Source organism: Ptychodera flava, unplaced genomic scaffold (assembly GCF_041260155.1).
Source record: "Ptychodera flava strain L36383 unplaced genomic scaffold, AS_Pfla_20210202 Scaffold_45__1_contigs__length_1260105_pilon, whole genome shotgun sequence".
Lineage (NCBI taxonomy): Eukaryota > Metazoa > Hemichordata > Enteropneusta > Ptychoderidae > Ptychodera > Ptychodera flava.
In genome coordinates, this window is record NW_027248367.1 from 59,269 (window position 1) to 75,055 (window position 15,787).

General features: G+C 37.5%; 1 protein-coding gene across 1 annotated transcript; it reads left to right on the forward strand.

Moving 5' to 3' along the window:
- Positions 1-1,777: 1,777 nt before the first annotated feature.
- Positions 1,778-14,943, forward strand: LOC139128175 (origin recognition complex subunit 4-like). Its single transcript, XM_070694011.1, has 11 exons — positions 1,778-1,797; positions 4,577-4,632; positions 5,263-5,390; positions 6,540-6,588; positions 7,053-7,279; positions 10,030-10,209; positions 10,725-10,811; positions 11,929-12,037; positions 12,635-12,730; positions 14,214-14,281; positions 14,687-14,943. Exons 1-11 carry the CDS (start codon positions 1,778-1,780, stop codon positions 14,867-14,869), a joined length of 1,203 nt encoding a protein of 400 aa, XP_070550112.1. The 3' UTR covers positions 14,870-14,943.
- The last annotated feature ends 844 nt before the right edge of the window (positions 14,944-15,787 follow it).

The following is a 15,787-nucleotide window of genomic DNA, read 5'->3' on the forward strand; positions in this document are numbered from 1 at the left end:
TGCGCATATCTAATTCTGAGCCAGCCAATAGAGCAAGAGGTCTGATATTTGGTATATAGGGATAGCTTCGCAATAAATTTTTTGACAAAATGTCATGTGACCTTGATGACCTTTGACCTTAAATATGAGTATATGTCCATAACTCAGTAAGCACAAGTGCTACACCCTTCCTATTTGGTATGATGGGACACCTTATGACACCACATCTGGTACCTCATTAATTATGCGCTTATCTAATTCTGAGCCAGCCAATAGAGCTAGAGGTCTGATTTTTGGTATATAGGGATAACTTAGCAATACAATTTTTTTGACAAAATATCATGTGACCTCGATGACCTTTGACCTTAAATATGAGTATATGTCCATAACTCAGTAACCACAAGTGCTACACCCTTCATATTTGGTATGATGGGACACCGTAAGACACCACATCTGGTACCTCATTAATATGCGCATATCTTATTCTGAGCCAGCCAATAGACCTAGAGGTCTGATTATTGGTATAAAGGGATAGCTTAGCAATACAATTTTTTTGACACAATGTCATGTGACCTCGATGACCTTTGACCTTAAATATACCTATATGTCCACAACTTGGTAACCACAAGTGCTACAGACTTCATATGTGGTATGATGGGAGACCTAATGACACTGCATCCTGTACTTCATTAATTATGCGCACAATCTAATTTTTCTTTTGCTCCTTATGCTGCTACTTGTGTCGAAACCCGGTCATCGCTGCTTGCAGCTATATTTATTATTATTATTATTATTATTCTTTTTCTTCTTCTTCTTCTTCCGTCCTCTAAATGCAACTGCCACGCGAACACTGTTGCACCTAGAGACTTCAAATTTGGCACATAGGTAAAACTCCTCACAAGTAATTTTTTGATCACATGACCATAACAATGGGTCACGTGACCTGGCAGCCATATTGAAATTAAACTTTCAACTTGGCTTAATTTGCATAAAAATAAACCAATCAAAATTCTGTCAGATATTTTTGTAGACCATAGGGCTAGGCTCCTTCATGCCAAATTTCAAGGTCATAGGCCCTGCCGATTTTGAGAAGAAGATTTTTAAAGTATTATTTTTCACATTTTTCAGTGACCTTTGACCTCCCATATAGATTTACAAATGCCCATTACAGGCTAGCCAATGGAGCTAGGAGTCTGGTTCTTTTTCGACATAGACGATCATTGGCTGTTAATGTTCACCGAAATATTTTGGGTCAGGTCACGTGACCTTGACCTCATTAATTATGTACATATCTAATTCTAGGCTAACCAATAGGGCTAGAGATCCTAATTTTGGTACATATGGACTACCAGTCTGAAAGGAGGGTACTTCATTTGCATGCATAATTAGGGATTTAGTTCAAATTCGAACAGCGCCCTCTAGCCAGTGAGTGACGGTTATGGCATTTTCGCCAGAATTTTATCCGCAGATATCTCAGCCTTCGTTTAGCATCCGTCCTGTTTCCAGTTAGCGGCTGAATTGTACTCTTAGTTAGTGTTCGCCGATGATTTTTTATGGGGTTTTATCGATTCGTTTTTGCGTTAGCCTTATTTTCATGGTTTTCGAGCGACCGAAAATGCCGTTCACTAAACACTGCCGCAAAAGCATATCCAAAGTCAAATTTCCATGAGAAGTAGGGAGAAGACGTATCTTGAGTAGGTCCATACGATCTGAAAAAATCTCAGTGGCTTAAGCCTCCGTTTTTGAAATACGTCTCGTTGAAGTTGACTATGCAGCGACATTCATGTGTTAATCTAACATGGCGACCTACAGTGCAGCGTGAGTGTACACGTATAGACTCTTTGACTCTTTCAGCTCTTTCTCGGTCCTCACCGGCTTGGCAGATTTTTTCGGTTCTATTTATGTTTTCAATGATTGTGACGAGGAAGCAAGACTGCAAGCTTGTGTTACCTCACTGGCCAACACAATCTGCCTGCTGGCTTCTCGGTAAAGTCTAGTCGTGGACAGCGCAAATGGAAAAAAAAACACTACGGTGACAGAAAGGCTACGTTTATCACTGTCTGCGGCCGTACACGCAGTGGTAGACACCCGTCGCACTGACTAGCAGTGCTGTTTTATGAGTGATTTTTTCCGTTTTCGCATTCTAGTAGCTAGCAAGCATACAAAAACTGTAGGAAATAACATCGACTGCAAAAAATCTCCGTGGATAAATACGGCTACTCTGTATCCCGCACACGAGTACGTGAATATAGATGCGGCTAGAATGATAGCCGGTAAACAGCTGCGCGTTGCGGCCATCCCTGCTAGTGGGTGCTCGAACTAGACTGGCACATTTTATAACTCATGTAACTAGCAAATTTTTTTTAAGTATTGATGGTCATAATATGACATTAATTAAATACTTTATTTATATATAACATCAGTGACCCGATTATAGGAGTAAACTTTGAAAAAAATGAAAGATTAATCGTGTAACACCCGCGCCGTGTGAACTACAAGTGGTTTGGTCGCGGTAAACAGCGTGGAGTGTACGTAGCGTAACGGGTGTTCGTATACTCATAGACCCTCGAGATCTACGTATACAGCGATATGGTAACTGCATGCCAACATTCAACACTGCCGCAAATACATGTCCATGGTCGCACGGTCATGAAAATTTCACCAAATGTTGATAATAGTTAAATGAATATTTTCTGAAATTTTCGGCTTGGCTTAAGACCTCTAAGGTCATTATCGAGCTGTTTTACGAAAAAGGTGAAGTTTACTTCCGCATTTGGCAGGTCGACCTCGCCACCCACTTTGTAGCGATTTAAATAAAATCTTCTCAACTTTTGTGAGTTTACCCTAGGAAAACAGATCATTAGTATGTATGCTACAACTGAAAGCAAAAATTATAGTTCTAGCTATTGTACGTTTTGCTGCACGTCGATATTTAAAGGCCACCCTTTCGCCGTATTTTATCCCTCACTGCAGTGGCGGTCAGCGTAACGAAAACGAGGCTCTACAACACGAACTTTTATGCAAATTTCATAGGCTCCTTTCAGACTGTACTATGGGATAGAAATCTATTGCAAATATGTCACATGACCAGACCTCATTAATTATGCGCATATCTACTTCTAGGCTAACCAATAGGGCTAGAGATCCGAATTTTGGTACACAGGGACTACTATGGGATATAAATCTATTGCAAATATGTCACGTGACCAGACCTCATTAATTATGCGCATATATAATTCTAGGCTAACCAATAGGGCTAGAGATCCGAATTTTGGTACACGGGACTACTATGGGATAGAAATCTATTGCAAATATGTCACGTGACCAGACCTCATTAATTATGCACATATCTAATTCTAGGCTAACCAATAGGGCTAGAGATCCGAATTTTGGTACACAGGGACTACTATGGGATAGAAATCTATTGCAAATATGTTACGTGACCAGACCTCATTAATTATGCGCATATCTAATTCTAGGCTAACCAATAGGGCTAGAAATCCGAATTTTGGTACACAGGGACTACTATGGGATAGAAATCTATTGCAAATATGTCACGTGACCAGACCTCATTAATTATGCGCATATCTAATTCTAGGCTAACCAATAGGGCTAGAGATCCGAATTTTGGTACACAGGGACTACTGTGGGATAGAAATCTATTGCAAATATGTCACGTGACCAGACCTCATTAATTATGCACATATCTAATTCTAGGCTAACCAATAGGGCTAGAGATCCGAATTTTGGTACACAGGGACTACTATGGGATAGAAATCTATTGCAAATATGCAACGTGACCAGACCTCATTAATTATGCGCATATCTAATTCTAGGCTAACCAATAGGGCTAGAGATCCGAATTTTGGTACACAGGGACTACTGTGGGATAGAAATCTATTGTCAATATGTCACGTGACCAGACCTCATTAAGTATGCACATATCTAATTCTAGGCTCACCAATAGGACTAGAGATCCGAATTTTGGTACACAGATAGTAGTTTTGGATAGAAATCAATTGTCAATATGTCACATGACCAGACTCATTAATTATGTGCATATCTAATTCTGAGCTAACCAATAGGGCTAGAGATCCGAATTTTGGTACACAGGGACTACTATGGGATAGAAATCTATTGTCAATATGTCACGTGACCAGACCTCATTAATTATGCACATATCTAATTCTAGGCTAACCAATAGGGCTAGAGATCCGAATTTTGGTACACAGGGACTACTATGGGATAGAAATCTATTGCAAATATGCAAGTGACCATATCTCATTAATTATGCGCATATCTAATTCTAGGCTTACCAATAGGGCTAGAGATCCGAATTTTGGTACACAGGGAGTACTATGGGATAGAAATCAATTGTCAATATGTCATAAGACCTCATTAATTATGCACATATCTAATTCTAGGCTAAGGTGATAGAGCTAGAGGTCTGATTTTTGGTATAAAGGGATAACTATGATATTGAATTCTTTTAACAAAATGTCACATCACCTCGACTACTTTTGACCTCGATTTCACAAATACTACCATAGCCTCCCATCGTTTTGCATATGTATTTCTCTATTGCCCCTGTTGACAGAGATGTCTCGAAACCGGTGATTGCTGCTTTGCAGCTATATTTCCAGAATTGTAATGGTAAAAAGATTATTGCTTTGACAATATATGAACACTTAGTGTGAATGGATTAAATTTCACAACTTTGATGTTTGATAATTTTTACTGGAATTTTCTTGAAAAGTGGATTTATTCATGAAATAAAATCCCAGTCAATAATTATGCAATATTACATTATTTGACAGGCTTTGTTGAAAAATGCACTTTATTCAGAACAGAAATAGCTTGTCGTAGAGGGCGCACTTGTTCCAGCATGATTTCATGTCACTGACCTGAAATCATTATGGCATGATCAAACAAAAATTATCACACATCAAAGTTGAGAAATTTGATGCATTCCCTTGAAATTTATTTATTTTATTTAGTTATTTACTTTATCTTTAACACAAACTGTTTTTGATGAACAGTGATTTTCTTAGTCGATATTGATCACCAATTTGAGTCATCGGGACCTCTAAGACAATGAAAACAGATATTTCAGTTTGTAAACTTTATCCCAAAATTCATCACGCAATGGTTTCATAACTTTATGGTTCAGTCCATATAATGTAATGTAGGGGTGTAAAGAGTACACTTGCAGAAATCTAGTGAATGATATGGATTTGATTTGCTTGTAGCTGTTACAGAATGTACTGGATGAAGTGAAATAAGACAAAATAGCCAAGGAGAATTTATTACAAGTCAACTTGAATGGTTTACTTCAGACAGATGATAGGATTGCTCTCAAGGAAATTACAAGACAGCTACAACTGGAAAATACTCTTGGAGATGAAGTCTTTGTAAGTGATAGCATTTCTGATGTTACCATACACAAATGTAGGTAACAGACAAAAATTACTGGTACAAATTGTTTTGCCCTACTTGAAGGTAGAATGTGCCTCTATGTTCCATTTGGTGTATTGAATGTTTACAATGTACAGAAAAATAATTTCAAAGTTTCAACATATTCACAGTGTTACATTATATCTATGCTGTACCGGTACATTTAATCTATGTTGATGAGGTCATTTTGAAAAAGAGTTGCTGGTATATTTGTTTTGTGGTACCAATATACATGTGCTGTGGTATCAGTTATATATGTATGGTGGTACTGGTATTCATGTATGGTGGTATTGGTTTACCGGGTACATGTACAATGATACCACCATACGGTACATGTATATCAGGTTGGGTATACATGTATAGTGGTACCACTTTACATGTGCGGTGGTATCAGTGTATATGTATGGTTGTACTTGCGTACATGTGTGATGGTACCAGCATATATTTATGGTGGTACTGGTGTATATGTGCAGTGGTACTACTGTACATGTATGGTGGTACCATTTTGCATGTGTTGTGGTACCACCATCAATGTATGATGGTACTGGCATACATGTTTGTACCTGTATAAATGTATGATGGTACTTGTGTACATGTGCAGTGGTACCAGTATATGTGTATGGTGGTACTGGTGTACATGTGCAGTGGTACCTGTATATGTGTCTGGTGGTACTGATGTATATCTGCGGTGGTTCCGCTGTACATGTTATCAGTTTGGTATACATGTATGCTGGTACCATTTTACATGTTTGGTAGTACTGGTGTTTATGTGCAGTGGTACCACTGTACATGTACAGTGGTTCAAGTATAGTTCTACCATCTTACATGTAGGATGGTACCTGTATACATGTATGGTAATACTGGCATATGTGTATGGTGGTACTTATGTTTTTGTTGACAGTAGCATAATGTTGGACAACATGATGCAGAAAAGAAATGATCAGAGGCAATGTGATCATGTTACATCTCCCAACAGTAACAGTATTTGATGATAGCGTGTCTAACCTCAGTACAGAGTCTTTCAGTGTACATGGTTTCAACCCCAACCCCCTCTTCCCTACACGTGACATCCATCATTTCTGAAATCTTTGATTTCCATTTCACAGGGTTCATTTGCAGAAACACTGGCGTTTCGTCTGGAGGCATTGAAAAGTGGTAAGTAGTTGTCGTCTCTTTGTGATTTCTGATAATCACCTCTCCTTCAGTTGAGTACTGTGTTTACTCATACAAATCTCCCTTAGACCATGGACTGGTGAACTAAAAGTCTACTTTATTACTGTGCCTGGCACAAGTGTAGGATTCCGTATATAAGGTCTTGCTGTGATGCCAGAGACAATCAACAGTGGTGTCCAAATATGTTCAGTTGGTATGAATATTCATGAGTACAGCACACAACTCAGAACTGACACATCTGCAAGTGTAAATGTGACAGACATTTGACCATATTAGAATTGCTAAATTATTTTCCTCGTCACTATGCAGGGATCCATCTTTGCCACTGAAATCATTTTGTGATCAAATGGGTCACACATGGAACACTGAGGCAATTGAATGCTGGTAATCTTAACAACGTCATGTCTATTTTCACCAAATAGGAATGATTTTTTTCTGTGTTGCAGGTGACAAGACATCGTGGCCAATCCTTTTTGTATGGGAGGAATTTGATCTGTTTCCACATAATGAAATAAGACATTGTTGTACAATCTGTTTTATATCTCCCAGTCAGCTCAGACACCCACTGCTGTCATCGGACTCAATTGTAGACGTACAGGTCACTCTGATAAAGTTTGATATCTCCCAGTCAACTCAGACACCGATTGCTGTCATTGGACTCACTTATAGGCTGGTAAGTTACTGCGATACAGTTTGATATCATCCAGTAGGCTCAGACAGTCATTGATGTCATCAGACTTAATTGTAGACTTGTAAATGGTTTCGATAAAGCTTGATATCACCCAGTCAGCTCAGACACCCATTGCTGTCATCGGACTCACTTACTTACAGACTGGTAAGTCATACAGTTGATGTCACCCAGTTAGCTCAGACAACGATTGCTGTCATCGGACTCACTTATAGGCTGGTAAGTCACTCTGATAAAGTTTGATATCCCCCATTCAGCTCAGACACCTGTTGTTGTCAGTGGACTCACTTAAGACTGGTAAGTCACTCCGATGAAATTTGATATTTCCAAGTCAGCAATGGAAATTGATTCATAACATTCTTATGACAAACAGAAGATTACATAAAACAATTCCATCTAAAGTACCTACCTCAAATTGTACCTTTTGTCGGAGTGATATTGAAACTGTTTTACATTTGTTTTATGAGTGTGAGGTAACTAAGAAATTTTGGTCTTCTCTTTCCAGACCTGGGAATATATTTTCACTGTACAAATATTGTGTCAGCCAGAGTAATTTTGTTAGGAGATCCCGCATTACCAGAGCCGTTAAATTTCGTTTTATTAGTTGCCAAGAGATATATTTACATTAGTAGATGTGAAAATAAAACACCACCATTTGTCAGTTTCAAGTCCTTTATTTTCAACAAACATACTGCAATACAATTTGAATCTCCAAGTAGGCTCAGACACTCATTGCTGTCATCAGACTTAATTGTAGACTGGTAAATTGTTCTATAAAGTTTGATATCCCCCAGTCAGCTCAGACACTCATTGCTGTCATCAGACTCACTTGCAGACTGGTAAGTCACTGCGATATAGTTTGATATCTCCTAGTCAGCTCAGACACCCATTGATGTCATCGAACTCACTTGTAAGCTGGTAAGTCACTCCGATAAATTTTGATATCTCCCAGTCAGCTCAGACACCTTATTCTGTTATCGGACTCACTTACAGACTGGTAAGTCACTGCGATACAGTTTGATATCTCCCAGTCAGCTCAGGCACCCATAGATGTCATTGGACTCACTTGTGGACTGGTAAGTCATTTCGATAAATTTGATATTGCCCAGTCAGCTCAGACACCCATTGCTGTCATGGAACTCACTTGTAAGCTGGTAAGTCACTCTGATAAAGTTTGATATCGTCAAGTCAGCTTAGACACCAATCACTGTGAATGGACTCACTTGTAGACGGGTAAATCACTCAGATAAAGTTTGATATCTCCCAGTCAACTCAGACACCCATTGCTGTTATCGGACTCACTTGTAGACTGGTAAGTCATTTTGATAAAGTTTGATATCGCCCAGTCAGCCCAGACACCCATTGCTGTCATCGGATTCACTTGTAGACTGGTAAGTCATTTTGATAAAGTTAGATATTGCCCAGTCAGCCCAGACACCCATTGCTGTCATCGGATTCACTTGTAGACTGGTAAGTCATTTTGATATAGTTTGATATCTCCCAGGAGCTCAGACGCCCATTGATGTCATTGGACTCACTTGTGGACTGGTAAGTCATTTCGATAAATTTGATATTGCCCAGTCAGATCAGATACCCATTGCTGTTATCGAATTCACTTGTAAGCTGGTATGTCACTCTGATAAATTTTGATATTGCCAAGTCAGCTTAGACACCAATCACTGTGAATGGACTCACATGTAGAAGGGTAAATCACTCAGATAAAGTTTGATATCTCCCAGTCAACTCAGACACCCATTGCTGTCATCGAACTCACTTGTAAGCTGGTAAGTCACACCGATAAATTTTGATATCTCCCAGTCAGCTCAGACACCTTATTCTGTCATCAGACTCACTTACAGACTGGTAAGTCACTGCGATACAGTTTGATATCTCCCAGTCAGCTCAGACGCCCATTGATGTCATTGGACTCACTTGTGGACTGGTAAGTCATTTCGATAAATTTGATATCGCCCAGTCAGCTCAGACACCCATTGCTGTCATCTGACTCACTTACAGACTGGTAAGTCACTCTGATTAAAGATTTCATATTTTGAAAGGACTCTAAATGTTTCATGATATAGTATTCCTTTTTGGGATATTAATGTATGATTAAAATAATCATTTCCAAAATTTGTCTAAAAAGACTGACAATTTTGTATTGAAGGTTTTATCAGTAACAGTAAAACAAGTTGCAGTGCCTGTCAGAATGGTGTCACAACAGCAGAGGAATTGTTGGAAGTTGTACACAAACAGTTGTTGATACAATTGTATTTCCCATATGAATACAGTGTTGAATGTTTAATCTTGAAGTTAAAGAATTGGCATAGCCTTCCAGATCAATAATTTTATGATGTCACTTGTTTCAACATCTCTCACTCTGTGATGTCATACATATTCACAAAACTGATCTCCTCATCATATTAGAATGATGTCTGTCTTGCTTTGATGTGCAGTGATACAGGAGTAAACTCAACAATAAAAATACTAAACCTGTTCATCCCCTATTCCACACAGACAGGTCCACACTCACCATTGTCAACAATGAGTTTAGGCCAAACCATGGTTTTAAAAGGGTTACAACCTTTGCTGGGCAGAGCAAGGCTAGACAGATTTTCAGGGGATAAATCACATTACAGAATTTGACAACTGAACTTTTGTTTCATAATTATTTGATTTATTGCTCACACTTTATTTCTAATAAAATACAACCAAATTTTTTGTTTGATTTCGTACAGGATGTCAAGGAGTTACTTGAGAAGAGGATGAAATCATGTTTCTCACACCGGCAAATTCACATCTTCAGATCACTTACATTTGAAGAGTACAAAGAAGTCTTTGTTAAATTCTTAGTCTTCCAAGAGAGAAAATCTATGCAGCAATGGAATCAACACGTGAAGATGAGTCATGTCATATCATGAACCAATCACAGACGAGGGCTAGATAAAGGAGGTAAGTCATGTGATATTTTGAGCCAATCACAAAGGAGGGTCACATCATGGAGGCATGTGATGTCATACTCCAATCAGTAAAAAAGGGTCATATCATGTTTAATTTCAGTTAATTGCTACAAAATCAACTCATATTGCTGAGTTAGCCCATTAAGAAGAATCCCAGTAGGATAGCTGTATACCATGTCTATGTTAAATATTACTGTGCATAACAAAATTACTGTATTGAAGAATATGGAAATCATTATTGTGACATACGCACTGTTACAATTGAACAATCTCACTGCAGACATGACTTTCAAAAGGCATCAGTGGGTTTTGCTATCAAAAACAAAAAGCAATTTTCAAAAAACTTGTATTTATTTTTTTCCTGTTTCATTGAATGACAAATAGTTGTGTGTGCATATCATTTTTGGTGATAGTATTGGACTTGAAATGGTGAGGAAGGCTTGACATTATCTCTTTGTTTTCTTTCTGTGCAGGAATTGTCAGAGGAGACAATGACAGTTGATGTCTTGCAGAGACTCTATCACTCTGATAAAAACATCAGAGCTTTGAAGTCATTTCTGGTGAGAAAAGTCAATAGTATCCTAAAACCTGTCCTTTTTGACACCTCTGTGTTTAGGAAACCTTGTTATCAGGTCACCTTTATAATCAGGATACTCCTATAATCAGGACATCTGTATTGTCAGGACACCTCTGTAAAATGGATGTCTCTGTTACTTGTTTATACGGATGCACCTCTGCTATGTACAAAATCTACAAGTAAAATGTTTCAAGTTTAAAGGCCTGCGTTGGCGTTGAATTGTCTCATCAGAAAGTTAACCCACAAGATTACAATTTAAATGGAAAACAAAAGGCTATCACACCTCCATAATCCTCTTACAGACTAGAACAAAGGTGATCCAAGGGATTGCCAAAAGGCCTTTAAAGGTAGCGGACTCCATCCCAGTGATTGAGTTTGTTCTAGTCTGTAAGAGTATTATGGAGGTGTCATATCCTTTTGTTTTTCCCTGATATTGTAATCTAATAAGTAGATTTTCTGGCAAGACAATCTGACGTCAAGCCTGCACCTTAAATTGAATTGAACCTTTCTGTAAAGGACATTTGATTCTTGAATAAATCTTGAGATATTTGTGTTGTAAGAGTTTGAAGACAGACATATATACTGAAGTTTAGTGTAGAAGACAGACATATATACTTAAGTTTAGTGTAGTATCAATGCCAGAAGATTTTAACTGACATTTTGGTTGAAATCACTCAAAATGGCACAGAATACTTTTGGGTAAAATTCAAAAAAGGTAAAATCTCTGTGTACAACCAGAATATATCTATTAAAATGGAAGTAACATTTATATAATAAATACAGTCAGTACAAGACAAAATTGTTTTTGCACACTTGCCAAACAATGAAATTTGCCGCGTACAGCATTGTAGCACTGACACATGGCTTTGTAAAGTTTGCAACGTCAGTGTCTGCAGGCCACTTTAATAATTGCAATTAACATTTGTTATGAACATCTGTACAACAGAGATCCAGCAATCATAAAATAGTTGTGTGGCTGATATTGATTAGATTTCTACATCATGTCAGTGATGTTGAAATAAGTGTATGTTTTGAGTAAGAGAAGACTTCATAGACCATTGTTTTGTTTATTCATGGATATAATTTTGTTATTGTTGCAGCTGCTTCCAGTTTGTAAATTGACACCAGACCACTGCCAATTGGAGAGCACAGATTTTTTAGAATCCAGCCAATACTTGACAATGGACTCCAAAGCTGCTATGTTACATGGTGAGTAAAATAGTCCAATCTTTCAGATTCTATGATATTTTTTATTTTGAATTTTATGTTTACAAGGATGAGTAGCTCTGTTCACTGTACCAGTGGTCCATAAATCAGCATCAAAGCAGAGAAGGTTGTCCCTGTTCCAGCTTGCTTTTTCCAGTAGACACTTTTATTGTACAACTATAGTACCACAAAGTTGTCTACTAGACAATTAGAATGATGACCATCATGTGATCATTGTGGTTTTGGTGTAAAACCTTGGTGACCTTTGACCTAAGATCCTTTGAATTAATAGTGGGGTGACACTACAACAGAACATACTCATGCAGAAGCTTTAATGACACACCTACAAAGATCCAGTAGATTTTGTTGTTAGATTCTCTTTCATGGGATTTTTACCAATATTAGCAAAATGTTACAAAATTTGGTGAAGCACTTTCTTTTTGATTCTGTATCACATTGCAGGAGTGTCTGTCCTTGAGTTGTGTCTGATCATAGCAATGAAACAACTAACTATTCTGTATCACCTTGCAGGAGTGTCTGTCCTTGAGTTGTGTCTGATCATAGCAATGAAACAACTAACTATTCTGTATCACCTTGCAGGAGTGTCTGTCCTTGAGTTGTGTCTGATCATAGCAATGAAACAACTAACTTTTCTGTATGATGGAGATCCTGTCAACTTTGAGATGGTTTATAATGGTTTGTTAAAGTCATCTTTCTTCCAAGTAGTTCCACTCACCCACAGTTATTAAGCTTACCCTTTCACCGACATGGTTTGGCCCTAACCCATTGTTATCAGGGGTGATTTTGGACCTGTTCATTGCAAACCGGGGGTGAACAGGTCACTGTTAGTTGATTTCAGACTCAATTTTCAATGTAGACACTGTCTAAATCAATAAGTATCAATCTCCTTAAAGGTCTATTTATTTGTCCCATGACTATCAATAATCTGCAAATACATGTATATTTTTTGAAATATGAAAACTACACGTACTATTGCCAGATGTGTTGTACATTAGTGTTTGACTTTTTTCAACTTAAGGACATATAACAGACATTAAATAAAATTCAACTCGGTCAAAAGACGCTAAGTACAGTTATCACATGCACAAGCCAAGTTTGTCCTCTCCGAACAAAAAATACGGGATTTATTCTCTGGTCGTTCTACGTCACGACAACCCGCGTCTATGTCATCAATTTTGGTGCGTCGGACCTTTTTTTGTCGATCTTCGATGTGCTCGTAAATATGTAAACAAACAACATGGCGGCCGATGATCTAAAGTCATGTAATAAAATCGATATTTTCACAGACTACGACATTACTAATCCGAACAATGTAAACACAAGAGTGTACCGCCTGTGTATTCCGAAGGAATTACGTGAATAATTTGCGGAAGCAACGAACTCGAAGCTGGTCGCGCATACCGTGGGTTCCGTACGCATTGCAAACAGGGTCAGGCGCGACGTTTACAGTGGTCTCGCCGTCGAGATTTAGTCGATATTTGTTCCCGAAAAAAAGCGTATCTTCGTCTGTGATAAATTTCTAGGACTATGCTATCTTTGAAATAGAGTATAACTTTGCGGAAGGTAGCCTACATGTATACCGAGAGCTGTCATTTGCTCCACACACGAACGAACGTGAGCGCTAACGCACACGACGGACGACTGGAAATGATTGACAACTTGTGCACCGCGTACTGATATTATTCCTAAAGTAGTTCAAAAGTTTAAACGCGGAATCGTCATGGAAAACTTATTTACTTTGCAAAAAATAACGAATTCTTGGCTTGTGCATGTGATAAGTATATTATTCCCTAATATTTTTCTTCGTTCAGCTCGGAAAATACTCGTGACGTAATGACCGTGTCACCACTCGTCTTCGACTTGTGGTGACACGGTCATTACGTCACTCGTATTTTCCTTCGCTGAACGAAGAAAAATATCAGGGAATAATATCTAATTATCCTAAATTTCTTTGACATATTTTTACAGTCAGACACTTTTGTAAGTTTTCAGATGAAAATGAGTAATTTCACCAAGATACCAGTGACAATAAACAAATAAATAAATGATTCAATCCTAGAAAACTAATAGCAAATAATCGCCAATTATAGAAACAAAAAAATGAAGAATTATATTTATGCCTTTATTTACAAACTAAAGTTGTCTTTGTTATTTGCAGAATATCAGACATTTGTTCAAAGGAAAGGCCATTCAATACAGTGCTATGAAAAACCAGTTGTGCTGAAAGTAAGTGTACATTAGCTTAAACAAGTTTCATGTTTGTGGAAAATGTTATGAAAATCTCTTGTTGATATTGTTAATAATTTTTATCTGACCATCACCTTTATGCATAATGTACTTCATCTGGCAAACATTGAGATTGCTTCCGATGAACAGAAACTTTGTTTAAGTTAATACAGCTCTGTATAGTTTTTGCAAGATTTCTTTGATTTGGTAGATTGTTAAAATGAGAACAGTAGATATTACTGTCTTGGAGTCATCATTCCATGAAATGTTGATTATTGAAAAATAAGTTGAAATCACAAAGCAAATTAAAAATGATCTTTCTCAGGGAATTTGTCAAAAGAAATTTAAAGATAATTTTTTGTAACTGAAGATATAAATTAATTCAAGTTGTATCTCCTCTTTAAGGCATTTGAACATTTACAAGCTCTGGAGTTGTTGAAGCCAGCAGATGGAGGTCAAAGGTCACAGAAAGAGTATCGACCTATGACCTTACTAGTGGATGCCTCACAGATCAACGACGCATTGCAGAAATATCCAAACTGTCCAACAGAAGTTAAACAATGGAACACACAGGAAGTGCATGCCTAATTATGCAAATGAACCTCAAGTTATTTGAATGTTAAAGCCCCAGTAATGCTAACTTTCGATGATTTTTTCATTATTTTTTTTTTATAATCAATTGCAACTTCTTATTCTACTCCCAAAGAATGTTGAAACACCCACTATTTAGCTTGTCAACTTATCATTCAAATGTGTAAAATGCATTTTTATTGTTTACATTTGAATTGTAGTCTGGACCAGAAGTCACTTTTCAACAATAACAATGCAGTTTACAACCATAGGGGCTGAGTTGACAAGCTGGATACTGTGTATATCAACATTCTTTGGGGAGAAGAACAAGGAATTATGGTTCACATTCAAAATAAAAATGGCGAAATTATCATCAAAAGTTAGCATTACTGGGGCTTTAATCCCCACATTTGGTATCTGTTCAACATAATATATTCAAATGGGAAATACCCTGGCATTTTGCTGGCAAGTTTGATATTAATGCTGAGAAAATGAACTGTCAACGTAGATGCTGTATTTTGTTACTGAATAAAATGCTTTCATGTTTATTCTAAGTGCTTTCTTTGAATTAATTCATTCATCACCTCTGACCAATACACATGTCAGGAGCATACGTGAAAAGGGCCCATGAAATCTTGATTGTTTAAAATTCATTTCAGTCTTTAAAAGTACACTGCCATTATCATTTTCCAGGATGCTTTCAATCCAAGGATTTGGACAAGTTTCATGTTCCTAGGCACACTTATGACAATTTTCTATTGAAAATCCAAACAAGAATTTGTAATCGGCTAAATGTGAAAATGATGAACAGAAAGATGAAAAAGTCAATCTTAATGTTGCAAAGGTGTTTGACAACAGTCAGATAGTAACAGGATAAAGTTCTGTTCAAATGCCCATGTAGATCGACGGTCGAAATGTCACAGTAATTAACACAGG

Excerpts from the sequence above, each read along its gene's own strand:
- LOC139128175 (XM_070694011.1), top strand. The coding sequence starts at position 1,778 with ATGGCGACCTACAGTGCAGC. Across the intron at positions 12,731-14,213 it reads CTTTGAGATGGTTTATAATG|AATATCAGACATTTGTTCAA; the intron begins GTTTGTTAAAGT and ends TGTTATTTGCAG. Across the intron at positions 14,282-14,686 it reads AAAAACCAGTTGTGCTGAAA|GCATTTGAACATTTACAAGC; the intron begins GTAAGTGTACAT and ends CTCCTCTTTAAG.